Here is a 27,692-nt window from a genome sequence, read left to right as displayed (position 1 = left end):
TTTGGTGAGGGGAGGTTGCTCATCCAGTGTGGTGTGTGGGCTTCTCGTTGCAGTGATGGCTTCTCTTGTTGGAGAACAAGGGCTCTAGAGCTCAGGCTTCAGTAATTGTGGCCCATGGACTTAGCTTTGCCTAGTATGTGAACCGTGAACTTCCATATGCTCAAGCTGGATTTAGAAAAGGCAGAGGAACTAGAAATCAAATTGCCAACATCCGCTGGATCATCAAAAAAGCAAGAGAGTTCCAGAAAAACATCTATTTCTGCTTTATTGATGATGCCAAAGCCTTTGACTGTGTGGATCACAATAAACTGTGGAAAATTCTGAAAGAGATGGGAATACCAGACAACCTGATCTGCCTCCTGAGAAATCTGTATGCAGGTCAAGAAGCAACAGTTAGAACTGGACATGGGATGACAGACTAGTTCCAAATCGGGAAAGGAGTATGGCAAGGCTGTATAATGTTACCCTGCTTATTTAACTTACATGCAGAGTACATCATGCAAAATGCTGAGTTGGATGAAGCACAAGTTGGAATCAAGATTGCCGGGAGAAATAGCAATAACCTTAGATACACAGATGACACCACCCTTATGGCAGAAGGCAAAGAAGAACTAAAGAGCCTCTTGATGAAAGTGAAAGAGGAGAGTGAAAAGTTGGCTTAAAGCTTAACATTCAGAAAACTAAGATTATGGCATCCGGTCCCATCACTTCATGGCAAATAGATGGGGAAACAATGGAAACAGTGACAAACTTCATTTTCTTGGGCTCCATGATCACTGCAGATGGTGACTGCAGCCATGAAATTAAAAGACGCTTGCTCCTTGGAAGAAAAGTTATGACCAACATAGATAGCATATTAAAAAGCAGAGACATCACTTTGCCAACAAAGGTTCATCTAGTCAAAGCTATGGTTTTTTCAGTAGCCATGTATGGATGTGAGAGCTGGACTATAAAGAAAATTGAGCACTGAAGAATTGATACTTTTGAACTGTGATGTTGCAGAAGACTCTTTAGAGTCTCTTGGATTGCAAGGAGATCCAACCAGTCAATCCTAAAGGAAATCAGTCCTGAATATTCATTGGAAGGACTAATGCTGAAGCTGAAACTCCAATACTTTGGTTACCTGATGCAAAGAATTGACTCATTGGAAAAGATCCTGATGCTGGGAAGGATTGAAGGAGGGAGGCGAAGGGGACAACAGAGGATGGGATGATTGGATGGCATCACGGACTCGATGGACATGAGTTTGAGCAAGCTCCAGGAGTTGGTGATGGACAGGGAAGCCTAGCGTGCTGCAGTCCATGGGGTCGCAAAGAGTTGGACACGACTGAGTGACTGAACTGAACTGAACTGAAGGCATGTGGAATTTTATTGGACAGGAGTGAACGTATGTCCCCTGCATTGGCAGGAGGATTCTTAACCACTGGACCACTAGGGAGCTACCTTGCCTCTTTTTTAAAAAAAATTTTTATTTTATCCAACTTTATTGAAGTATAATTGACAAAATTGTAAGTTATTGAAAGTATGCAGCAAAATTATAATCTGATATACATGTACATTGTGAAAGAGGTCTCCTTATTGACTAAATTAATGCATTCATTACCTCACTTTATTTATTAAAACATACAAGTTTTCCATCTTAGCAAGTTTCAGTTTACAATACAGTGTTATCAACTATAGTCACCATATTACAAATTAGATTTTCAGACTTTATTCATCTTATAACTGAAAGTTTATACTGTTTTTCTAACCTTGTCCTATTTCCCCCACTCTCTAGTCACTGGCAACCACTTTTTTACTGCTTCCATGAGATTGACTTTCATTTTCTTACCTCTTTAAAAAAATTTCATTTAGCATAACGCCTTCTGGGTTCATCTATGTTGTTACAAATGACAAGATTTCTTTAAGGCTAAATAATGTTCCACTGTGTGTATGTAAATGTGCTCGGTCACTAGGTCGTGTCTGACTCTGCGACCCCATGGACTATAGCCTGCCAGGTTCCTCTGACCATGGGTTTTTCCAGGCAAGAATACTGGAGTTGGTTGCCATTTCCTACTTCAGTGTATGTATATATACATAGGGAAATGCAAATCACTACATACCTGCCACATTTTCTTTAGATTCTTCATCCACTTAGGTTTTCTCCATACCATGTCTATTTGAATAATAATTTTATGAATGGGAGAGTACAAATATCACTTCAAGTTAATTATTTTGTTACCAAAGGAAATCAGAATATGTTCAGAAGTTGGATTGCTGGATCAAATGTTAGTTCAATTTTGAATTTCTGCACTGTTTTCTATAGTGCCTGTTCAAGTTTACATTCCAACAAACAGTGTACGGGAATTACCTTTTCTCCACATATTTGCCTGCGTTTGTTATCTCACCTTTTTTTTATAATAGACTTCTAACCTGTGTAAGGTGGTTTCGATTTGCATCTCCCCAGTGATAAGAGGGCAGGAGGAGACGAGGGTGACAGAGAATGAGATGGTTAGATGGCATCACCGACTCAATGGACATGAGTTTGAGCGAACTCTGGGAGAGGGTGAAGGACGGAAGCCTGGTATGCTGCAGTCTATGGAGTTGCAGAGAGTTGGACACGTCTTAGTGAACAAATAACAATTAGTGAGAATGAGTACTTTTTATGTATCTATTGGCCATTTGTATTTGTTTATTGAATAATGTCTATTTAGTTGTTTTACCCATTTTTAATTGGGGATTTGTTGGCTATTAAGTTGTGTATGTTCCGAGAATATTTTGGGTATTAATCCCTTAACAGATATGTGGTTTGCAAATATATTCTTATGTTTCATAGGTTGAATTTTCATTTTGTTGATGGTTTTTTTTTGATGTGTGGAATCTTTTAGTTTGTAAAAGGATTAGGATTACTTAGGAGTAAATCACATTAAGTATACTTTAGGAAGTAATCACATTTATTTTTGCTTTTGTTACCTTTTCTTTTGCTGTTAAATACAAAATATCACTGCAAAGACTAATGGCAAGTAGCTTCTTAACCCATTATGTATTCTTACGGGATTTTTATGATTTCAGGTTGTACATTCAAGTCTTTAATCTATTTTGAGTTGACTTTTCAGTATTTTGTAAGTAGTGATCCTGTTTCATTCTTTTTCATATGGTTATCCAATTTTCCAAACACCTTTTATTGAAGAGGTATCCTATCCAGTATTTTTGTATATTCTTGACTCCTTTGTCATAAATTAATTGACCATATAATGAGTTCATTTTCAGGGTCTCTATTTTGTTCCAGTGATCTATGTGTCAGTTTTTATGACTGTATCATACTGGTTTTTTTTTTTTTTTTTTGGACTCATATTGTTTTGATTATTACAGCTTTGCAGGATAGTTTGAAATCAGGAAGAGTAATGCCTTTAGCTTTGTTCTGTCTCAAGATTACTTTGGCTATTTAGGTTTTTTTCAGGTTCCAAAAATATTTTTTTGTTTCACAGTTTATTAAATACACTACATTTGCACCTTATTCTTCAGTTTTTTAAATCATTCACACATGGACTTTGTAGAACTGTACTTTATAGAAAACCATCTGCAAAATAAAAATGTACATTTTTGCTCACATTTTAGATAAACTGCTGAAAATGTTAGGAATTATTTTATTGAGGGTGATCATGAGACTTGGGGTGGCTTGATTTTATTTAATCTGACACCAGACAATGACTTTAGTAGGGTTAATGTTGAAATGTGGATGCAAAAATGTCTATTAACTGAACTGTTCATTCTAATAGTACTTGAGAAAACACTACAAACAGGACAAAATGAAGTACTGTTTTTTTTCTTTACAGACATTTCTCTAAATCCATTTTCTGTACACTTTCTCTCCCATTCATAATTAGTTGTGCAGACTGATGAGGCAAAAAAACAAATTCCTTAAAAAAAAACTCGATCCTATTTACATCACATGCAAAGTGAGAATTTTAAGTAGGTGTCATGGCAGAACTGGTTAAAAGTAAATATAGTCAAGTGACATTTACCTTTACCTCTCCAAATATAAGTCCTTCTCCCCTCCTCTCTGGGAGAAATAACATTTTCAGGGCATAGACTATGAAACAGCATGTAATGCAAAGACAGAAACAAATACAAAATTCTTTATATTTCCATCTGTTGAGACAATATTTCTGAGAGTTGAGGTTACCTCTAGCGGCAAAACCAGAGCCAGCTATTAAGCAGCTAGAATGCTACAGTAATTGAGTACATGGCCATTTCTCTTTTAGCACATTCTTTGGTCTCCTCTTCTGGAAGTTGTAGATGTCTGTTTAGCTTGATTATCTGTCATCTTAAAGAAGCTGCATCTACAACTGTCATGTCTTCTGAAGTTCCTGTAATAGTTGCGTCTGTATTTGAAATGCCATACATGGAGTCATTTCTGGCCAGCTGGCCATTTTGGCTAACAGCATTTTCCACTCACAGAGTGCTCTTTTTAGATTGCCAGCTACATGACTCTTCGTTTTGAGGGGTTGGAGGAGGTCTTTCTAAATCCAGAAAATTTAGTGATCTCTCACTTAGCATAAGCACCCGATCTGGTGTTTTTAGTGCCATAACCTTAAAGGGAATTGATTGTATAAGGTCAAGATCTGCTTGTCTTGAAAATGGAATTCTGGCTACAACAGTTCTCTCTGGAACTGCATAATCACACTAGCATTTGAAACTCCTTCTTGGAATCCTTGTTCCAGGTCAGCATTTGGTGGTGCTACCTCTAATTTTTCCAGATCCTCATTCACTAATACCTTCAGTGTATTCTGTTTCATACTGAATTTGACTAATTTCTGCCATCTGAGCAGCAGTGGGAGAAGGAAATGCTGCCCTACTCTAAATGTGTACCAACTACTGCTTGCTTTTTGGCATTATCTGCTTCTGTGCCTCATATTAAATCTTTCTACTTGCCTCAATATGCATATGCTGGATTTTGTCCCCCTGGGCCCGCTGGAGGGTCCCTGGTGAGGGCCACCTGCTGGCTCCCTGGGCACTCAGGTGGGTGGTCTCAGAGGCAGCTGGCCCAGTACACAGAGACACCCAGGCAAATCACTGGCCAGACAGCCAGGTTCCAGATTTTAAGATTTTTCTATCTCTATGAAAAATGCCTTTGGCATTTTCATAGGAATTGCACTGAATCTGTAGATTGCTTTGGGTAGTATGGACATTTTAATAATTCCTCCAGTCCATGAACACAGGATATCTTTCCATTTATTTGTGTCATCTTTCCTACATTTTCAATGTACAATTTCTCACCTTGGTAAAATTTATTCCTAAGTAGTCTTAATTTGTTTTTTGGATAATTCATTGTTAGTATATAGAGAAGACATTGATTTTTTATTGATTTTGTGTTCTACAGCTTTTTTGAAATTGTTTATTATTCAGTTAAGTCATTTAGTTGTGTCTGACTCTTTGTGACCCCATGGACTGTAGCATGTCAGCCTTCCCTGTCCATCACCATCTCCCGAAGCTTGCTCAAACTCATGTCCATCAAGTCGGTGATGCCATCCAACCATCTCATCCTCTGTCGTCCCCTTTTCCTTCCGCCTTCAATCTTTCCCAGCATCAGTGTCTTTTCCAGTGAGTCAGTTCTTCACATCAGGTAGCCAGAGTACTGGAGTTTCAACTTCACCATCAGTCCTTCCAAAAAATATTCAGAACTGATCTCCTTTAGGATGGACTGTTTGGATCTCCGTGCAGTCCAAGGGACTCTCAAGAGTCTTTTCCAACACCACAGTTCAAAAGCATCAATTCTTTGGTGCTCAGCATTCTTTATAGTCCACTCTCACATCCATACATGACTACTGGAAAAACCATAGCTTTGACTAGATGGACCTTTGTTGGCAAAGTAATGTCTCTGCTTTTTAATATGCTGTCTAGGTTGGTCATAACTTTTCTTCCAAAGAGTACATGTCTTTTAATTTCATGGCTGCAGTCATAATCGGCAGTGGTCATGGAGCCCAAAAAAATAGTCTGTCACTGTTTCCATTGTTTCCCCATCTATTTGCCATGAAGTGATGGGACTGGATGCCATGATCTTAGTTTTCTGAATGTTGAGTTTTAAGCCAGCTTTTTCACTCCTCTTTCACTTTCATCAAGAGGCTCTTTAGTTCTTCTTCACTTTCTGCCACAAGGGTGGTGTCATCTGTGTATCTGAGGTTATTGATATTTCTCCCAGCAATCTTGATTCCAGCTTGTGCTTCATCCAGCCCAGCGTTTCTCATGATGTACTCTGCATATAAGTTAAATAAGCAGGGTGACAGTATGCAGCCTTGACGTACTCCTTTTCCTGTTTGAAACCAGTCTGTTGTTCCATGTCCAGTTCTAACTGTTGCTTCTTGACCTGCACACAGATTTCTCAAGAGGCAGATCAGGTGGTCTGGTATTCCCATCTCAGAATTTTCCACAGTTAATTGTGATCCACACAGTCAAAGGCTTTGGCATTGTCAATAAAGCAGAAGTAGATGTTTTTCTGGAACTCTCTTGCTTTTTTAATGATCCAGCAGATGTTGGCAATTTGATCTCTGGTTCCTCTGCCTTTTCTAATACCAGTTTAAACATCTGGAAGTTCACAGTTCATGTATTGCTAAAACCTGGCTTGGAGAATTTTGAGCATTACTTTGCTAGCGTGTGAGATGAGTGCAATTGTGCGGTAGTTTGAGCATTCTTTGGCACTCTTGTTTAGTAATGCTAATATGAACGTTGGGGTGTATATAACTTTTTAAATTTGTGTTTTTGTTTATTCCCAACCCAGGGAGTGGAGTTGCTGGGTCACATGGTAGTTCTTTTTTAGTTTTGAGGAACTTCCATACTGTTCTCCCTAGTGGCTGCACCAGCTTACATTCCCACCAACAGTGTACAAGGATTTGCTTTTTTCTGCATACTCTCTGACACATTATTTATAGACTTTTTGATGATAACTGTTCTAACAGGTATGGGGTGATGTCTCATTTTCATTTTGCATTTGTTATATTCATAAATTTTTTAATTTCTATTTGGGAATTTTTAATATTTTCTATCTTTGTTGCAATTCTTTGTTCATGCATTGATCTTTTGACCTCGGTGAGCATTTTTACAACCATTATTTTGAACTCTCAGGTAAGTCACTTTGTTCATTAGATCTGTTCTGGGTATTTTTCATGGCACATCTGGAACATTACCTTTGTTTCTTTTTTATTGTCACTATGCATTATATAAAACAGCCACCTCTTCCAGTCTTGAATGAATGGTCTCTTGTAGAAGATGAACCGTGTTGCTCAGCCTAGCCTGAGCTCTTAATTGGCTTTCAACCTTTTGTGACTATTTTCTTTGAGCCTACTGCTTTGCTTTTAGTGACGTATTTAGAGGATATGCTGACTTGTATATCCAAAGGTGGGGACTGCAGTTAGCACCTAGATGCAGGCTGATGAGACCCTGGACCCTGAGGCTGCAGCTGAGAGTATGTAGTTAAGCCCTGTGCAGGGAGAAAAGGAAATGGGCATTTGTTTGTTTTTTAACCTGTTCCCTTTGTGCTGAGCACAGGGGTACAGTCACTAGGGGGTAGGGGTGGTGGTACCTGCATCCATTAAGAATTGTATTTTTGTTTGCTATAATCCTATAGAATTCACAAATGCAAGCCCCATTGCCTGTCAGAGCCAGATAACCCAGGGACTATTCCTTGGATATCAGACATAAAAGTTGGGGCACAGTATGTAAAAACTCCTTTCAGGAAGATGCTAGTGATTGGAGTGGGCTGGAAGGAGATGGGAGAGGTGTCCTTCAACTTGCTCAGTCTCTGGGGAAGACTGCAGTTGCCCCTAGCACCTGCTAGATTAGGAGCCAGATCTTAGGCAGCAGCTTTTAAAACATGTGGATAAGCCTTTTTCGGGGGAAGACAGGGAATGGACTATTCTACCTGCTCCCTCTGCACCTGGCCCAGAGGGGCTAGTCACAGTGAGCTGTGACCATCAAGAATGTTTATTTTCTATAGCTTTGTGGATCTCATAAGCACATGCCCTGTAGTTTCAGGGCTAAGGATTCTGGGAACCCGTACCTCAAGTGGGAGTCTTCAAAGTTAAGAGTACTAGAGGTGGAGTCCGAACCTGTCAGTGCTCAGAGAGAAGCTTAAGAACTGGGAGTTCTCCTGATGCAGTGCTGTGCCAGGGTTGGGATGTATGGTGAGAGTGTATCTCAGCCTTTCCTACTATTTGGGTATTTTCTCATTTGTTTAATACGTAAGAGCTGCTCAGCTAGCTTCTGGATCTGTTTTAGAGGGATTGTTTTACATGTAGGTGTACATCTGGTGTATCCACGGGAGAAGAAAAGGGGCTCTAGAGCCTCCTCGGTCATCTTTACCTTGGGTGAATTACCATGAGTGATTGAGAAGGGCTTTATCTAGAAGGGTAGACAGACTCCTTGTCTGTCCCCTTTGAAGTTGAATCTGGTTTTAAAAATTGTGGCCATTATTGTTCATTTTAATTGTAATGTGAGAAAGCTCTTCTGCACTTCTAGAAGCCTTCCTTATGAGTCATTTCTACATTATTTTTTAAAATTTGTTTTTAATTGGAGAATAATTGCTTTACAATATTGTGTTGGCTTCTGCCATACATCAACATGAATCAGCCACAGGTATACATATGTCCCCCCTCTCTTGAGCCCCCCCTCACCTCCCCCCCCGGCATCCCACCCTTCTCGGCTGTCACGGAGCACTGGGTCGAGCTCCTTCTGTCACACGGCAAATCCCCACTGGCTATCTATTTCATGTACAGTAATGCTGCTCTCTCGATTCGTCCGTCTCCTTCCCCTCTGTCCACAAGCCTGTTCTGTGTCTCCATTGCTGCCCTACAAATAGGTTTATCAGTACCATCTATCTAGATTCCATATATATGCATTGGTATACAATATTTTTCTTTCTGATTTACTTTACTCTGTATAATAGGCTCTAGGTTCATCCAATCTCATTAGAACTGACTCAGATGTGTTCCATTTTATGGCTAATATTCGATTGTATGTATGTACCACAGCTTCTTTATCCATTCATCTGTTGATGGACATCTAGGTTGCTTCTGTATCCTGGCTATTGTAAATAGTGCTGCAATGAGCATCGGGGTGCTTGTGCCTTTTTCAATTATGGTTTCCTCAGGGTATATGCCCAGTAGTGGGATTGTTGAGTCATAGGGTAATTTTATTCTTAGTTTTTTAAGGAATCTGTGTACTGTTCTCTGTGGTGGCTGTACCAATTTACATTCCCACCAACAGTGTAGGAGGGTTTCCTTTTCTCCACACCCTCTCCAGCATTTATTGTTTGTAGTTTTTTTGATGACGGCCATTCTGACCAGTTTGAGGTGATAACTCATTGTGGTTTTGATTTGCATTTCTCTAATAAAGAGCAGTGTTGAGCATCTTTTCATGTTTGTTGGCCATCTGTATGTCTTCTTTGGAGAAATGCCTATTTAGGTCTTCTGCCTACTTTTTAATTGGGTTGTTTGTTTCTGGTATTGAGCTGTATCAGCTGCTTGTGATTAATCCTTTGTCAGTTTCATTTGCAATTATTTTCTCCCATTTGGAGGGTTGTCTTTTCACCTTGTTTATTGTTTCCTTTGCTGTGCAAAAGCTTTAAAGTTTAATTGGGTCCTGTTTATTTTTATTTCCATTACTCTAGAGGGATCTTGCTCTGATTTACGTCAGAGTGTTCTGCGTATGTTTTCCTTTAGGAGCTTTATAGTTTCTGGACTTATATTTAGGTCTTTAATCCATTTTGAGTTTATCTTTGTGTATGGTGTTAGGAAGTGTTCTAATTTTATTCTTTTTACACCCAGTTGTCCAGTTTTCCTACCACCAGTTACTGTAGAGATTGTCTTTTCTCCATTGTTTATTCAAGTCTCATTTATCAATGATAAGGTACCCATAAGTGTGTGGGTTTACCTCTGGGCTTTCTATCTTGTTCCATTGGTCTATATTTGTTTTTGTGCCAGTACCATACTGATTTCTACATTGCTGTATATTAAATACTATGTGTAACAAACTTACTAAAGAATATCAAAGCTACAAGTGAGAGGAATTAGGTGGTCATAGAGTTGTGAGACATAATCGGATTTATCATATTGAATACTGTTGACTACTTGTGAGGAACATTTTGGCCCTTATCATGAACACTTCTGGATTAGAATATCTGAGATAGAACTCAGAAATTTGCATTTTAACAAGCTTTCCAGGTGATTATTCTGTAAACTAAAGTTGGAGCTCCTGTTGTTCTCTGGAATGTTTCATTATGCTATTTTGTTGACATCATTTGCTAGTTTTTGCACCTACTAGTTTATTCTCTTGCCACGTCTTTTACTACTAGATGAACTTCACATCTAATTTGATATGCAGTTCAATTCCTTAGCCACACTCCTTCCTCAGAGGAATATTGGTATTCTGATTCTACATACGAACAGCAGAAGCAACTACAGTGTCACTTTTTCTTTCCCGAAAATGTGGGGAGTCGGGGAAAGAGGGCATTAAGAAGCTGGTTTGTATTTTTCAAAAGTTCCTCACGTGACTTTGATATAGAAACTTTTGTATAGTTTTTTTACAACTTTGTTGTTTATCGTGCTATTCTGTTTTTATACCGAATCACAAGTAGAATTGATTTTCTTATAAATATCTTTAACAAATCAACCAATTTTAATTTAGATTTTAGCATTAGTTATGGTTTCTTTTTCTAATAGGTGTCATCTTTAAGAAATGAAAAGCGAGGCTCATCATATCTCGTCTCTGCCCCAGAAGGTGGTTCAGTGGAATTTGTTGACCAGCATTCTCAGGGCACAGGAGCATATTACATGGAAACCTACTTAAAAAAGAAGAGAGTGTACTGAGTTAAGTTCTCTCCTTATAAACTCATAAGGTTCTTTGCAGTATCTCTGCTGTTCATTGCTGCCTTAACTACATTCAGACTAGCCATATCCTTTAAATTACGGGTTTATAACTTCCCAGAATGAACTGTGTTGTGCAGCAGGCAGAATTGCCAAATAAAAAAAGTAAGTAGCAATAAGAGACAGCAATTGAGGACATATTCCACTAGAATTAGATACATCTTAATCAATGTGCTATTAAATTACAGTCCATTGGAGAAATTAACATATCCTAATACTCCTTGTTTAGGACTGGGAATAATTTTGACACCATATATAGAAGTGTGAAGCAATAAAATGGGAAACATTCTTGGTTTCCCGAGCCTTAGAATAAATTTCTGATAAGCCAATGTACATTTCAATTTACTTTATCTGGAAATAATCTCATTCACAAATTTTTAGAACTTTTCCTAGAATTAGAGTGCAAGTACAAAATGCAGTGACTGGTAACGTTATACTCCAAGTACAAACTTCATTATCACCCCCCTGTACCAGTCATGCACTCTCACTCAAACACAGAGGCGACATCCAAGGTATATACCACTACAGACGCTTTACGCTTATATATTATTTACCACTAATACCTCTTGTGGGGGAAAAAGCTATTTTTTTAAGTAGCTTTGGTGATCTAGTAATAATTTCAGGGGTTGGCAAACTGCTCCCTGTGGTCAAATTCAGTCCTCCACCTGTTTTTGTACTGCCTGCAAGCTAAGAATGATGTTTACATTTTAAAATGTTTGGAGGAAAAAAAAGTATGACTTGAAATTCATATTTCAGTGTCCATACATAAAATTTTATTCAAACACAACCATGCTTATTCACTTACATATCATCTATGGCTAATTTTTGTGCTACAGTGGCAGAGCTGAGTAGCTGCAAAGCCTAAAATATTTACTATCTGGCCCTTTATAAAGTTCACAGACTCCTGATCTAATACCATTAATTCCCTAATCCTTTTATTTTACACCTACAAAAAGACTTAAATTTTGCAACAGATTTGTAAGTAAGTGGCAAGAAACGTAGGTTTCTAAGTTTTGTAGAATAGTGATGATTAATTTACACATTTTGGTCATCAAATGCCCTATTTCCACAGTAAAGCAGTCAATTCTGCCATTTCTAAAGGGGTCTTATGAGGTGACAGTATTTATAACCATTCTTAGATAATAAGCTATACCTCACTCTCTGCTTTGTTTCTTATTTGGTTGCAGTGTGTTAGGCTGAAAAATTATCAGGTGTTTAACCCAGTTTTATCCAGCTTCCTTTCAAAAGAACTGTTCATTGCACATAACTTTTGACATCACCATTTCCTGAAGACCTTGGTATTCAAATTGCATGAGAAACCCTTTTGCTATCCAGAATGTCTAAGTTTGTTCTTTATTATGAGGCACTAATTCATGATGTGAAATTGAGGGGTCTCAGTGATCCTAGTCTTTTTGAAATCAGATCTTTAAGTATCTTATATTTGAGGGACTTTATAATAGAGGGTATTGCTCCTGTTTTAGAAGTTTAAAACTGCTATATATGATTTGTAATGTATTGCTTATGTTAACTTCTACTGGCAAATGACAGCTAGAAAGTTAAACTAAGATAATTTCTAGTAAGTATACGACCTATAAATAACCAATCAGGATAGGCATCACTCAGTTCTGACTCAGCAGATGAAAAATGGGTTCTCCACACTCTGCACTTCTTGTTTTCCTGTTGCATTAAGCCTCTTCAGCGCTTTGTCATAACTCTATGACAGCAGAAGAAAGGGAAGATGGAAACTTTAGAAATATAAGCAGAAAGAGGTTGAAAGAACTAAAAGGTACTTTGAGTTAACAGGTGTGGGTCTGCCATCCATACTGGCCTGTGACCCAAGTGGTGTTAGTATAAGGACCATTACCCATGCTCTCCCCACCAGTCCATACTGTTATTTTTCTATGTAAACAAATTGTTTGTAATGCTTTGAAAATGAACTCTTAATATTAAAAGGCATATGCATGTGAAGTCTCCACATATTTATTTGTATAAAGAGTAAACAAAGTGCATAGAGAGTGACCACAGGTTTGACACAGAGAGGTGACCACAGGTTTGACACAGAGAGGGACATTTGTGCAGGGTTATTGAACAGATTTAAATGGCAAGTTTATTGCTGCTATTGAATCAATACACAGCTATCTTTTCAGGTTTAAGGGGGAAAAATAATGATATCAAACAAATAATAGCATCAACAAAAAGTTTTGCAGACTCTTGGTCAAAAAAAATTTACAGTTCACATTGAATCAGATTTGACATTTTGATTACCCAGCAGTCTCCAGGCAAACTGAGAACGGCCTAGTGGATCCTGAACGCCATAGTCTTCTGGCTGGGTCTTTCAAGTTTTGCGCCATAGGGTGACGGTCAAAATAGTGATCGACTCTTTTGTAGATGGATGGTTAAGTACTGAAACACTCTAAGAACAGTGCAGTGTACATGGTATATATGCAGTCAGCATCCAGAACCAATGCTGCAACAGCCTGCCCCAAAGTGGTAGAGTTACAAAAGGATATACACTGACATTTCTGAAAAGCATGTATCCAGGTTCTTGGCCTCGGTTCTGATTAAAGGTATATGGTTTAGGGAAGCACTGGCACAGGTTTAGTTCTCGAGAATTAACATCATGCAGCAAAGTATCTATTCCACAGCTGCCCCTCCAGGTACGTACGACCCGTCTTCTCAAACACGGGTACCTCTCGTCACCCAAGGGGACAGGAGCTAAGCCACTGCAGAAACAACTCAAAGTTCATGTCCTACTGTTGACAGGAATACACTCATCTTTGTATAGAGACAATAGTATACTAACTGGTATCTATATTTCAAGAATGTTTCATCTATCATGGTATAGATATTGAAATTTGAGGGCATAGTAGAGTATTGGCTAAATTCATCAATCCTTATCTTTATATGCCAGAAAAATATTTCATATCAACTGGCAGCTAAGAAAAAGCAATCATCTTGAGACTCTGGTCAGCTCCTCTTGTTTTGAGAAATCCCATTCTGGTACTCAACTGTGATGGTAAACTAGCCAAACAGTGATATATTCTTTCCAAAAGGAGGAGTGCTTAAGTGCTTTCTAACATTTTGGTTGTCACCATGTTACTGGTATCAAATTTAAAGAGGAAGTACTTACACATATTAAGCACCATAGTGCGCCTTGTATATGGATACGTACCCTGGTATCTTTTTAGAAGAGAATACAAACTTTTTCCAGTAACACAATTTTTTAAATGGCTTGGGTACTGGTTGGGGGTAGGAGGACTTGATACACATTAGAATTTAAATGGTACTCATGCTTCTTAGAAGTGCTTCAAATCCTTCGATAAGGTTCTGAAAGGTTGTCCGACTAGATGGTTGAAATTCCCAACACTTTCGCATGTGTTGATAAACCTATTGAAAAAAAAACAGTAAAAATGTTTAGGAGCTTTTTTTTTTTTTGCTTTTTTTTTTTTAAGTATAGAAACATTAAGAGGAAGAACATAATTTTGAAAATGTGAATGAGTTTCCTTAAGTCATAAGATAAAATGAATATTTGAATAACTTAAAATATAGAAAATGTGTAAGTACATCTGTAAGTATTAAATATTAATATTATTTGTAAGTATTTTATTATTTGAGAAGCTCATGCCTTAACTGACCTTGCAAAAAAACCAGGTCACAAATTACTGTAAGCAAATTTAAGGGTGACGTTATAGCTCAGTTTAGACTACAAATTTCCTTACTGGCTGCTTCATTCTTTGGCTCGTATATACATACTATTCAGTGTACTTAAACAGTCTAAAGAATTAGTCGTAAAGCAGTTCAGTTAGAAATACAGAAAACTGATTGTCACAATAAGGTAACACCAAAATATGCTCCTTTCAGGTGCTCACTGAGGTAAGCCTACTATTGAAGGGAATCTCTTCCTTTGGTCATTTGCCATAAAGATGGTTTTCTCAGATATCTGAAATTCAGAGTCAGAAAACTATTTTAAGATGCAAGCAGTGAAAACAGTTTTATTACTGTGAAATGGCCCATAAATACCTCATCTGGACAGTTAGGTGGACACGGCAAGCGTTTTCCTTCTTTTAATGTATTCACGAGTCTTGTTACCGTCATCTGGCCATGAGTTGGGCCTATCATTTTCAGGAACAACTATGAAAAATAAAATCAAGCGAAATATTTTAATTTTTGCACATATTTATATAAACTCCAGAGAGGTTAAGGTAGAATTTCTAGAATTGGAAATGAAAACAAACAGGCTTTTCTCCTTAGTAACTTAAAGTGAAAGTCCAAGACAGTTTTCCTTTCCATTACAACACACTGACCAATTCTTTATGAACAAAACTTACAAAGCATAGGGATGGACACATTTTCATTGGGGGCCAGATTCAAGCAAAGGACAAGTATGACTTACGGTCATGGGACTGGAATCTGAATCACAGTAAGTAAGCAGCTCATGCAGAGTCACTCCGAAAGACCAGACATCAGAGGCGATATAAAACTTACACTGAATTAAACATTCTGGAGCATACCTGAAAGAGAGCAGAACATGAAACTTCATTTCCTGGGAAGGACATACCAAAAAACATTAGAGTAACTCAGCCCAGAGAGACACGTAAGTGTATATTATATGTTAGTCACACACAGGCTGCCCTGGCGCACACCTGATGTGAACAATATCCCTGGTGGCCCTCCGCTCACACAGCACAGGCTCTCCCTGGGGAGGGGTGTGGGAGGAGGCGACAACCACAGGCCCAGATTTTATCTGCCTGCAAGCTCACAGTGAGTGAGTAGTGACCCAAGTGCCCGGTCCTCTTACAGTATCTGCTCTTTTGGTGAATGTTATCCATTGCCTGAGCCAGAAGTTGAGGCATTCCCATATCCGGTCTCAGAAATACTTCTCAAACCTACTCACTGCTCCTAAACCCACCATCACCGTCCAAACCACAGCCCTAGTTCATGCCATCACTGCCCCCGGCCAAATCAGACTCCGGGCTCCAATCTTGCTCCTCTCCTTCCCACAGTGATCTTTTTAAACAGAAGCCCCCATCCTTAATCCTCCCAACAGCACCCCCAAAACCCCAGCTCCAAAACTCAAGTGTTTAGGGCACTGCCTTAGCAACTGCAGAGACCTTTCATCATCCAGACACGTTGAGCTGATTCCAGTTCTGGGCCAGCCACTGCTCTGTCTCACTCACCATCACACACATGCCTTCTACCCATCTTTACAACCTTCCAGGAATCTTTTAAGGACTTAGCCTAACAGAACTTCCAGAAAAACAAGCCCGAACGCTTCTATGGTTATGACACCATGAAACTAGCTGCCTCACCCATTAAATTCTAAATCTGGTCATCTTATTTACCCTCGAATCTCTAGTACCTGGCACAAAGCAGGGGCTTCACAGGTATTCCTTTGAATAAATGAATTCATTTATCCAATGAATATGCAATGAATAAATGGAGGTTGGGTTCCTTGGGTGGGAGAGACCCACGTCTGCCCATGTAGGATGCACCTTGTAGGGCTGGTCAGTTCTACAGGACAGGGTAGAGTGGAGACTCAGCAGCTTCCCCCGTGGACAGTGTTCCAGACAGAGGGGTCGAAGGCAGGATGTGGCCTTCCAACTAGGACACTGGCGATTCATGAGAAGATAGCCAAACCTCCCATGGATTTTCCTCTGCTCTGTCCGAGTTCTCCCTGAATCTGCCAAAGCCTCCTCGTCACCTCATACTTGCCCTCTAGGCTTCCTCTGCATGGCTGTGACTACTCTGGCTGCTAATGGTTTTAAGAACTGTGTCAGAGGAATGCCTTCTCAAGGGAAGACAGAGATGCTGAGTGCTGTTAGATTTCCTCGTTGGAAGATGTTGTCAATGAAGCTCAGACATTGCCGTGTATGTGGCTTTCAGTGAAATGGCTTAAGAGCTGTTTCTTGAAGGCAAAAATTAGTCAATTCCAAATGATCTAAGTCTCTTCTAATCTGGACTAATAAGAGAATTTAACATATCTAAAAAGGACCTATCAGAACAGGGGAAGCCCTTTGAAGCACTGAGGAAATCTGTGTGATTCAGTTACCAAAACACAGGGCTGTCCCGGTCGTCCTTGACTGTGTAGTACTCCTTATCAGTCTCGATGGCTTTGGTTAGACCAAAGTCCCCAATTTTCACTTGGTGTTCACTCTCAACAAGGACGTTTCTTGCTGCTAAGTCCCGGTGAACATATTGCCGAGAACCCAAATAGTCCATCCCCTGAGGGAGAGAAACAAAGGCAGAGCGTGCTGCTGAGATCAGATCAGACTGGACTTTGTATCTGCCGTCTCGTAACACAAACAGAAATACAACTGTCATCTCATTCACGTATCACTTTTTTCGTTGTTTTTACTATTATGCAAAAATAGTAAGACCAACTTGATTCAAAGAAATACATATTAAAGAAACCATTACTTTCTTAGTAGAGGCTAATTTCAATCCACATCAAGCAGAACAAAATAAACTCAATATAATTATCGGAAAGTTTCCCACTTGCAGCCTAATTACAAACCAATTACTCAGGACAGAGTGCCTGAGTTTTAAATTTTTACCAGGTTTTTTTTTTCCCTTTTTACCTTGCAAATCTGAACAGCATATTTTAGCTGGTGTTTGAGGCTAATTTTGTTCTTATTCTTTGGAAGATATTCCTTAAGGCTCCCTGAAGGCAGAAACTCCATGATGAGCTTAATACCATTTCCACCTGTTTAGGGGGGGGGGGAAACCATTAGTTGTTGTTCAGTTGCCAAGTCGTGTCCGACTCTTTACAACCCCGTGGACTGCAGCGCATCAGGCTTCCCTGACCCTCAGCATCTCCCAGAGTTTGTCCAAGTTCATGTCCATTGAATCAGTGCTGCCATCCAACATCTCACCCTCTGTCACCCTCTTCTCCTGCCTTCAATCTAGCCCATCAGTACAAGACAGTCAAATGAAGGAAGAGTAGAGGGCACAGGATCTGGAGACAGAGGACCTGAACTGACTTCAGCATCAACCCTGAAACCACAGGCAAGCTGCTTAACCCCAGAGGTTCCAGAGACCTGGGATCCTCAGGAGTGACCTGGGTACCTACCCCAGGGTCGTCACCACTCACTCAGACAACGTAGTGTTCTGCAAAGCACTCGGCAAATGATTTTTAAAAATCATGAGCCACATCGTTTTCACTACAAATTTTAAAGTACAATAACATGAATGCTGTAGTGGCTTGTAAAAAAGATACACTTAATAGTAAACACTACTTGCCACTTTGATTTATACAACTAGAAAACTAAATGGCCTGCCTAGTGTTGGGTCAGAAAAGCAGATAAAGGAGAGGGGTGGGTGTCAGTTTCATCTGGCCTAGTGCGCTGAGTATTGGGACAGGGGAAATCTAATCCCCAGTGTGGGTGTAGTAGCCACCTAGAGAAACAATGCTGGAATCATCCCTGCCTAGGAGACAGGCTGGGTAGTCTTCTCGGAAGCTCTGCAGCTGCTGAGGGATCTGACGGTGCATACGGCTTGGAAGTCCTAGAGCTCTGGCTCTGGTTATCAGCTAGCATTCAGGCAGCCCAGATGAGGCCGAGGGCATGGCCTGCTCGGCACTAGCCTTTATGTGACCCCAGACGGCCACTTAGTCTTTAAATGAACCACACTTTGCATAACATACCGTCTTCTGTGCAGATGCCTTTATACTTCACGATGTTCTCATGGTAAAGGTTTCTTAAGATTTCAATCTCCTTCTTCAGATCAGTGATGTGGTTCCCTCCACTCTCGGGCTTCAGGGATTTGACAGCCACCTGCTCCCCTGTATTGTCCCCCTCAGGGTCATACCTGCAGAGCTCGACCTTCCCAAAGTGGCCCTGGCGGGAAAGATGCACATGCTTGATCAGAGATGCCTCAGCCTGGGCCAGCAGGACACACTCAAAGATGAGGCTTGTTCCTCTGGAGGCTGGGGAGGGCACACACAGCCTGACCCTGCAGGTAACAAGCTCCTACCTGGGTTCTTCCTCCTCCCTGCGCCCTTTCCCACTTGGCTAACATGAAGGGATGCCTTCTTCTATTACTGCGCTAAGACAAGAAAAGGCTCTGGTGACTGGTGAACCAACACATCAATCCTGTTTCCATGAAAGTGTAACTCACAAGGAAATGGAGGTGTCAGGTGGTACAACCATGGCATTCTTTGACAGCACTGGGTCCACGCTACAGGAGGCACCACAATGTGGCTACAAAGGGCAAGGCATGAGGAGTCTTCAGAAGATGGGGATTAGATCCCAGCTCAGCCACCTACTAGTGAGGTGGGCCTGGTCACCCAGTCTTCCAAGCTGGCTCCGGAGGTGCTCAGCATGCACACTGGTAATAAACCCAGGGATGCTGTGAGGAAGCGGGACCACTGTGATTGGTGAGGAAGCGGGACCACTGTGATTGCAGAGTGCCAGCACCAGGCCTTGGCACAGGGTGGGTACCCGAGATGGGACAGTCTTGATAAACTACAGGAAAGCTGTATGAAGATGAAAATCCAGTAGCTTCTCTAGTCACATTTACTGTTAGGGAACTATTCAAGGTCCAGAAGAAAAGCTAGCATTCTATTTCAGTGTTCTGTGAAGTAAATCCACCGATCATTTAAGCAGCCTCACAGGATACATATTCCCAAAATAGTCAGAGGCAGGGATTGTTCTATTTCCACCATATCTATACCCATCCCCCATGCCTCTTCCTTTATATTCTCTGTCCCTCATTTAAAAAAAAAAAAAGGGACAAAGGCAGCTCCTGAGGGAGCTGACCAATGTCCTGTGTGCATGAACAGGAAGACATGTGCATGCCACCACTCTTTGTCAAATGGAGAAACACACGATCCCTGAGAAAACACTGGAAGATGCTTTCTCTTATAAACTTTGACCTGAACGAGAGAGAATGGAGAATGGCTCTAGATGTCCAGAGAGGTGAACGGTCAGCAGTGTAACTTGCCTCTCCCAAGTCACGGATCCTCTTTAAGAACCGCTTTTCAAAATGTGTGGGATCCACTTCAGTTGTTGGCTTTTTTTCTGATACAATGTCTGGATCTAACAGAAGAGAGAAAACATGTTAAAAAGAAGTGAATGCCCCTCCAGGCTCCAAGTTGTCACCCCCTCCCCCGGGCCCTGGCTGGTCTTGATTAAACAACTTAAGGCAGTCTTACTCTGCTCCTCCAGCTTATTGATGTCTCTCATGATGGCTCGGAAGAAGGGTCTCTGGTTGGGGTCGTAGTTCATGCAGCGGGTCATCAGGTCAGCTAGCTCCTTACAAGATGGGGTCACTGGCCTGCACCGGCTTTCATAGAATCTCTCTTTCTGCAAAGAAGAGGACCACGTTGAAGAAACCAAAGGAACCACCCACAAACCTTTTAACCCCAGGTCAGATAGAGTTACCTAACAATCCCTAATTTAATTCCCAACAGCTCTGCTTAAGGGTAGACTTCATAAACATGAGTGCTACTGTTGCCTTTTTTTTTTTGTTTTTTACAACTGTGGAAAATCTTAGTCCTGATATAAAATAGTCTGAATTCAAGGAAAATACGCAGTATATCCTACCCAATCCCAAATAAGCTGTATTCCTACAAAGTCATGCAACCTTCTGGAATATGACTTGGCAACATGTGTAGAAATCTTCAGATTCTTCAAACTCTTTGACTCATTAACTGCAACTACTGAATGACTCAGAAATAAGTCAGATATAAACAAAGATTTATATTTAAAGATATTCCCTGCAGAATTAAACAACATTACAAATATGAAAACCTCAATGCCAAGTATCTAATTTTAGTTAAATAAATTAGAATTTAATGAAACAATGAACTCTTACATCAATTTAATCATATAGGAAATTACAACATTAAATGAAAAAATAATGATTTAGCATGGTCCCAATTTTGTTTAAAAAATTAATACCAACAGATTGGAAGACAATATGCCAAAGTGTTAAATATTAATCAAGGGTGACTGGAATATAGTGATTAATATTTTTTCTTTTTTAAAAATAGTTTTCTCTATTTTCCAAATTCTCATTAAGTGGTTACTACTTTAAAATTCTGAAAGAAATGACTGATTTATTTAAATCATTAAAAAAAATTCAGTGAATTTACTACACTCCAGATTCTGGTCTGTAGCTGAATCTCTAGGGTACTGGTTTCTCTTGTGGTCCCTGTGGATCCTGGTGTCGGGGTGGGGAGTTAGGCCCCAGAGGAGAGGAGGAAGAGGAAGAGAATTAAGGAGCTGAAGGCTGCCCCTGCCTTGCAGTATCTCTCACTCTTCTATGCGCCAGTGCAGACCTTTGCTTACCCTATCTCCATATTCTGCTCAGCCCTGGGTAAACACAAGGTGCTCAAAAAGTACTGACAGCAAATGGTATGCTGTTTTGTTTCTAAGGAAGTTAAAAATAAAATTACTCCCTAAAGTCCTGGCTGAAAATTCCAAATAGCAGATCTATAGAGGTGCTGATTCCTCCATGGGTTTTAGCTTAACTCCTCTTGCCCAAGTCTTGCACCACGTTCATCTGGCAGAAGATTGACTGGTTAGAGGTTCTTCAGGCTCTTCAGTGTCTCCTCCAAGCGCGCCCTCCACGCTGCCTCCCCACTGCTGCTCCCTGGCTCGGGCTCTCGCCACTGAGCGCCGCAGGGAACTCGCTGCCCTGTGCGCTCCCCAGCCTGTCCATCCAACCACTGGCCAAGCGCACCGTGCCAGGGCTGGCCTCCAAGCCCTTCAGTGTCCCACATCACCCCTGGTATTCAGGGCCTCTACAAAACCTGACCTCAAACAACCCTTCCCACCTGTTCACCTGTCATTCCTCACCACACTCCAGGCAAATGGAACCACTTACTGCTTCCTGTAGACGACTGAAATGCCACCTTCCCCTGGACTTCGATCATTCCCTCCCAGCTACAAGTGATGCCTTCCCCGCTAAACACACAAGGCACATTCCAGAGAGCAAGTCAGCGAGTCAGGATCAGCGTCCTTCACTGTAACTGCTACTGCAGCATCCCTTCAGAGTTAGAACGTTCTACTAGCTTTCTACAAGTGAACAAGCAAGAGTCAGCCTTGATGCTGTGCAGTCTAGCTGAATAACCCAGGCTGTGAGCCACCTGCATCTCAGTCACCTGACCTGTAAAACAAGGGTAATGACACTACTCCACCCAACACGCATGGCTCTTTGGGTGATGGTTTCAGATCCTTACTGCTATTTTAGCCCACCTCTCCTTCTAGACCCTAAGGTCACTAAGGGCAGGCAAGGCCTGTGTCTCTTTCATCGTAAACCCCCAGCTTCAACTTAGGACAATGCTTGGTACACAGGAGGGACTCAATAAATACTTGTGTGTTAATCTTGAGATGCTAGAACCAGCTACTGAGCTCGTAATGTATACCTGGCACTCTACGTGCATTATTTGCTTAATTGTCATAACAACCCTGCAAAGTAGGTATTCTTTATCCCCGTTTCATAGATGATGAATCCAGGCCCAAGGAAACTAACATGTGAGGTTACACTGCCAGTAAGCCTGTGGAGGATAGTCAAACCCGTGCCCGTCTCCTCCCACAGTGTGAGGTTTCCTGATAATTCCTGAGATGCCCCTGAGTGTTCAAGGGGCCCTCACTCAGCTCCCAACTGGAAAGCAGCTGCTCACCTCAATCAGCGTCTTGTCTTTCAAAGGGATCTCGCCATTGTAGCAGATTTCCCAGAGTGTGGTTCCAAAGCTCCACTTGTCAGCAGCCACACTCAGGTTCTTGGAGTCTTCAACACACTCAGGAGCGATCCAGGGGATTCGTTCTATGCACTCTGGAAAAGCCAAGAGGTGTTCACAGATCAGTGTCTGCGATACCTGGGGAGTGTATCACCGCCACTGCAGCAAGAACTGGAAGTTAACAAAGAAATGCCTTCAAGCAGTGTTTTCCAAACGTGGGCTGTGGCTGCACTGGGCCTGTGGAAAACTTGTTAAAGGGGCAGTTTTCCAGGCCCCTCAGCCCTGGCCCTTCTGATGCACCTGTCTGAGACAGGGCCTACAGATGTTTCTGTTTAACACAGACTCCCCAGGAAGGTGTGGGAGCCCATCTTCTGAAGCTTTGGCTTCAAAAACAGCAAAGCACCCCCAAGTGGAGGAGGTCACATGGACAAAGGGTTAAGAAAGGGAAGGCCAGGGAGAAGAGGCCGACACATGCAGAGTGGGCACAGGCTAACCTCCCCTTCCTCCCATACTCTGCACCATCCAATGTCATACTTCTTTAACGTGGGTTTTCTTTCATTTCAAAAGAAGTCACACATATCTTGCACCCAGCTGCTGAAGAAGACCAGTGAGTGGTTTAGAACCCCTGCCATGTCCACAGAAATGGCCCTCAACAAGCTCAGTGGCCTCCTGGAGCAGCATCTCAGCTCCTGATGGAAACAGGCAGGAAGCCACTGAGCTGGGCAATGGTGCTCAGGCTTGCTGGTCCTTCTTCCCGCCTTCTCACATCCATCCTCCTGACAGACAAGTGCAGGCTGGCCCTAGGACCTTGTACCTACTGTCGCCTTGCTGCCGGCTCACCTCACTGGCCTGTAAGGCCCAGATGAAACCCACCTCCTTGCTGAATCACTCTCTGGGCCCCCCCGGATGTCATCTCTCTCCTCTGAATGTTCACAGCATTTTATTGGCCCCTCTCGCGGCATCCCCAGGCTTCTCTACTTGTTCTAGAGTCACCAGTGTCTGTGTCTCAGACCCTTGCTAAGAATAGGACCCCCGACAGGTTCAGGGCTGGGTCTGTCTCAGGACTGCTGGATGATGGCCAGATAGTAAGCGTCAAAATGTACCGAAGGATGCTCCCTGCTCCCCTTCCAAAGAGTGGATGATTTGGGTCTTAATTTGTGAGGCCTGTTCTTCATCCTGGTTTGTTTCCAAACTCAGTCCATTCCTTGACTGAATGACTGAGCAAAATTCTCAGTGCTGAAGACCACAGGCCATGGCAAGCGGGGCACTCTGGGACCCTATGTGTGGCCTACAGGCAGAGCACGAGCCGTGCGGCGCTGCCTAGTGTTTCAGCTGCTGGGTCTGCCCACTCCTCTGGAGTTGTCAGCTCAGGGTGACTCATTCAAAGACAAGATGCCTCAGCGATACTAAGGCACCTCCCCAAAGTGTTCATTCACTACAGGGGATTTCAAAAGGAACACAGGGAGGACCCAGGGCCCATTCCTCCTGACACCTCTCTGATCACCCAGGACTCACAGCCTCCCTCTGAGCAAGGTGCTACCCCAGCACCTCAAACAAGCTCCTTCATCACAAGGACCGGATGTGCCTTGGCCAAGTTGTTTCTTCTTCTGCACAGTCAGCTCCTTGAGGTCAAAGACCAACCCTCCCCCGCACGGCATCTCCTCTGCCCCCAAGGACTGGACAGGAGCAGCAGACACCTTTTGCAGAAGTATGCTTTCTAAAAGGAGACAGAACCCCAGCCCAGTTCCCTCCCCTGCTGGCCTGGACCTGCTTGCAGGGGGAGCGGGGGAACGCACCTTGTCTGGAGAGCACAGTGATGGGGATGCCAGGGTCGCTGAGCTTGATGAAGGGGCCGCACTCACTGTCAATGCCCTCACGGGCCAGAAGGAGGTTTTTGGTGCACACGTTTCCGTGGACCAGGTCTTTATCCTCCTGCGGAGTGAAAAAGCTGACTCAGCAAAAATGGCAGTGTTGCTACCCTCCTTCCCAAACCCCCTCCTGTTTCCAGCCCTCAGGTCGTAACCCACAGTCCCCCAGCCCCAGCCAGACCCAGGCAGCCAAGAGCTCCCACTGATCTGTGCGACTCGGGCACGTTCTATAACATCCCTCTGCTCTATTTCCCTCATCAGGGAAACAGGGATGATGGGGGGTGGGGGTGGCGGGCAGGCCTCATAAGGCTTTTGTGAGAATTAGTGGTGAGAGTCTAAAAACACATGCACAGCTGAAGCATGGTAAGCATTCAATAAATGTGAGCTACTGTTGATCCTAACAGATTCATTCACTCATTCAGCAAGTACTGTAATATTTCTACTCTCACCATACAATGCAGTACCCAAGTCAGTCTTCTGAAGGGATAAAATCTCCCTCTAAGCAGGATCCATACGTAAGCTCACAGAACAGCCCAAGATGATGGTTTTCACTAAGCACCAGGCACACCTGTTTAAAGGCACAGAGGCCAGGCCCCCCAGTCTGCTGGGTCAGTACCTCCCTCCTGCCTCCCCTACTAGGACATTCTGGTTCTTGGTTGAGACCACAGACATCAGAACATACTTACCAAGTAACTCAGGGCGCTGGCCAGCTGTTTGGCAACTTTAAACTTCCACGGTGTGGTGAGGACATCACTTTTCCGGTGCATGAAGAGATCCAGGGGTCCCCCTTCCACAAATTCTTCCACCATGATATCTACAAGCACAAAAGCAGCCACATCTGCAACCTGACGTCCATCTGGGACAGCACCCTCCCTGATTCCCTCATGAGAGCCCAGTTTAATGACTGGTACTGAGCTCGACAGTGCAAGTGGCACAGTGCTTCAGAGCCGGACAGGCTTGGGTTCAAGCCCTGCCTGACGCTCCTTCTACTCTGACTCTCTGAGCAATGAACTCAGCCCACCCACTCCCCGCTTCTAGTGTGGGACCCAGTGCTTGCCAGAAGTAAACATTCAAGAAATCAATGAAAAAGAAATGCGATTTAGTTCCATGTCCACTACTAGCTTAAGCAAGTGACCTGCTCAGCACTCTGCATTCCTTGATTACAAAAAGAAAAGCAAGAAGCCTGGGCAACATGAAGCAGATGTCAGCTCCCAGTCATCTTCACAGTAGCCATGCTACCCAGCTAAGGCCACCCTCCCCTTCCAAAAAGACATACTTACTCTCCACGTCTCGGACACAAACCCCATAGAGGTACACGATGTGTTTATGGGAAACCTGCCTCATCATGCTGGCTGCCTCAAAGAAGGCCTGTGGGAGAACAGGACAAAGACATGTCAAGGGCAGGCCTCCACTGGTCTGATTCTAAAGTGGCTCAGCTGAGAGGGAAGGCAGTGGATCCCAGGGAAGCTCACCACTGTCCTCATCCCAAGGCCTGGCCTCAACTGGCCGGAGGCACTGCCAAGCCTCTGCTGTAAGGGTCATCTGGCTGGGACATAGGACTTAGGTAGCAAATCCCATAGGACACAGTGCTGGGCTGGTGGGATAGGCTGGCTGGCAACTTCCTCATTGGATACTCATGTCCACTGCTTCTTCCTTCAAATGTTGGGAAATAACAACGTTTGACACTGTATTAGAATAAAAGGGGAGCCAAGGCAGCAGATGTTTGTCACGACTCGACTTTGTCACTCTCTAACAGGATGTGGGTCAGTCATTTTATTCCTCTGGACTTTACTTTTCCAGACACTGAGTGACAGCCTGGGCTGCATCAGGGATTCTGAGATCACTCAGCTAGTCCAAGGCTCCACGGCCGCCACGTGGACCTCTAGGAAGGACACAGGAGAGAGTGGGATGGACAGGGAGGGACAGGTCAAGGTGGGGGGAGTGCTCAACCCAGCTTATCTGTACTCCTCCCTTGCTTGTTTCATATGCCGTGTTAATCTAAGATTCTATTTGAAGAAGGAAGCTTGACTAGAAAACAAGGCCAGAATGGGGGAACGTTCCTCTCAGCCCACTGTGGCCTACTGGCTCCAGAGATGGGGGAGGGGAGAGGGTGAGGCCATGAGGATGACACTTGCCAGAGAAATGTCCCTATGGCTGGGGTCTAAGACCTTCAGGATGACTTTTATTCTCTTCTCTTCAGAAGTTCCTTCGTCATCCTTGTAATCCGTGAGGGTCCCAGAGTAGATGTGTGTCCGCGTGCCTCTCCCAAGGTGCTCGCCCTGAAGGAGGAAGCAGGAGGTTAGTGAGACCCTCCCTGGGGCTGCAGTGATGTGGGTCTGAGTCCTCTGGTGGGGGGGCGGGGGGTGGGCGCACACAACACAGCTCGGGTGGGACAACAGCAAAGGGGCCCCAGCAGCTCACGCCTCTTCGGGGGCCTGGGCCTGTCAGGCCTCCAGAGGAACAAAAAGCTACTTGGCCCAACACAGCGGGGGCACTTCCTGGGCCACAGGAGACAATCCTCTTATTCTCTGAACAGCAACCTGCTGTGTCTCCCTCCAGGAACAGCCTGGGGCCAAAATATAAACCATGACCTTTTGCACAACTTCCAACAGTGCCATTAATAGCCACCAACGTTGGCCCCACCCTGGGCCTCCAGAGCAGGACTCAGCAGGAGGCTCCTCCACCCACAGGCTGCGGAATAGGAGAACAGGCTTGTGAGTCCTGGCCCTACTGCTCACAGGCCTTTGGGAGACTTTCTTTCATCATACTCAGTCTGCACCCATTTTCTGTAAATGGGTTAACAGTCTCCTAGGGTTGGTGTTAATTATCAAATGAAGAATTAGGTAGAAAACTTCCTGGCACATAGTGAGTAGAAGTCAATCTGTTGGCCAATGTGTTTTGTCTAATCGCCCCCTCGTACCTATACATTTTACCCATCTGTCTGATGCATAGGTGTTAAGTGTGCATGCTTTCAAATTAGCAATACAATTTACACAGGCACATACCCTAGCGATCCCTAGAGGAAGGTGACTGATATGCAGAGGTAGACACAGGAGGGACAGGCCTCAGTTTCCCCACATATGAAAAGGTAATAAAACCAAATGAGCAACATGAGAACTAAATGAGATCATCTGCAAAGGCCCTGAACATACAACGAACAATGATCTGTCTTTAAGGCCCTTTTAGCTTAAGCTTAGACTCTACCTGCAATGTGGGAGACCCAGGTTCGATCCCTGGGTCAGG

The 27,692-nt window shown here is 42.8% G+C and overlaps 2 protein-coding genes and 1 pseudogene across 2 annotated transcripts in view; 1 reads left to right on the top strand and 2 right to left on the bottom strand.

The window, feature by feature from the left end:
• The window catches only part of RAVER2 (ribonucleoprotein, PTB binding 2), a 136,511-nt gene extending 124,728 nt beyond the window's left edge, over positions 1-11,783 (top strand). The window contains exon 12 of the mRNA XM_061168461.1: positions 10,695-11,783. Coding sequence (XP_061024444.1) covers positions 10,695-10,841 — 147 coding nt within the window. The 3' untranslated portion in view covers positions 10,842-11,783. The remainder of the gene's footprint in view (positions 1-10,694) is intronic.
• On the bottom strand, positions 1,245-6,402 carry LOC133041237 (mitochondrial fission factor-like; annotated as a pseudogene).
• Positions 11,784-12,862: 1,079 nt separating the features above from the next.
• Positions 12,863-27,692, bottom strand: part of JAK1 (Janus kinase 1) — a 139,264-nt gene continuing 124,434 nt past the window's right edge. Inside the window, exons 13-25 of the mRNA XM_061121689.1 lie at positions 26,585-26,728; positions 25,730-25,817; positions 25,136-25,263; positions 24,378-24,513; positions 22,525-22,676; positions 20,050-20,200; positions 19,839-19,933; positions 18,541-18,733; positions 17,477-17,601; positions 16,948-17,120; positions 15,292-15,409; positions 14,919-15,029; positions 12,863-14,285 (exon numbers count right to left, since the gene is read on the bottom strand). Coding sequence (XP_060977672.1) covers positions 14,175-14,285; positions 14,919-15,029; positions 15,292-15,409; positions 16,948-17,120; positions 17,477-17,601; positions 18,541-18,733; positions 19,839-19,933; positions 20,050-20,200; positions 22,525-22,676; positions 24,378-24,513; positions 25,136-25,263; positions 25,730-25,817; positions 26,585-26,728 — 1,725 coding nt within the window. The 3' untranslated portion in view covers positions 12,863-14,174. The remainder of the gene's footprint in view (positions 14,286-14,918; positions 15,030-15,291; positions 15,410-16,947; positions 17,121-17,476; positions 17,602-18,540; positions 18,734-19,838; positions 19,934-20,049; positions 20,201-22,524; positions 22,677-24,377; positions 24,514-25,135; positions 25,264-25,729; positions 25,818-26,584; positions 26,729-27,692) is intronic.

The sequence above is a fragment of the Dama dama genome, chromosome 20, assembly GCF_033118175.1.
Source record: "Dama dama isolate Ldn47 chromosome 20, ASM3311817v1, whole genome shotgun sequence".
Lineage (NCBI taxonomy): Eukaryota > Metazoa > Chordata > Mammalia > Artiodactyla > Cervidae > Dama > Dama dama.
The sequence above is the reverse complement of the archived record's forward strand: the minus strand, read 5'-3'. Positions and strand labels throughout refer to the sequence as shown.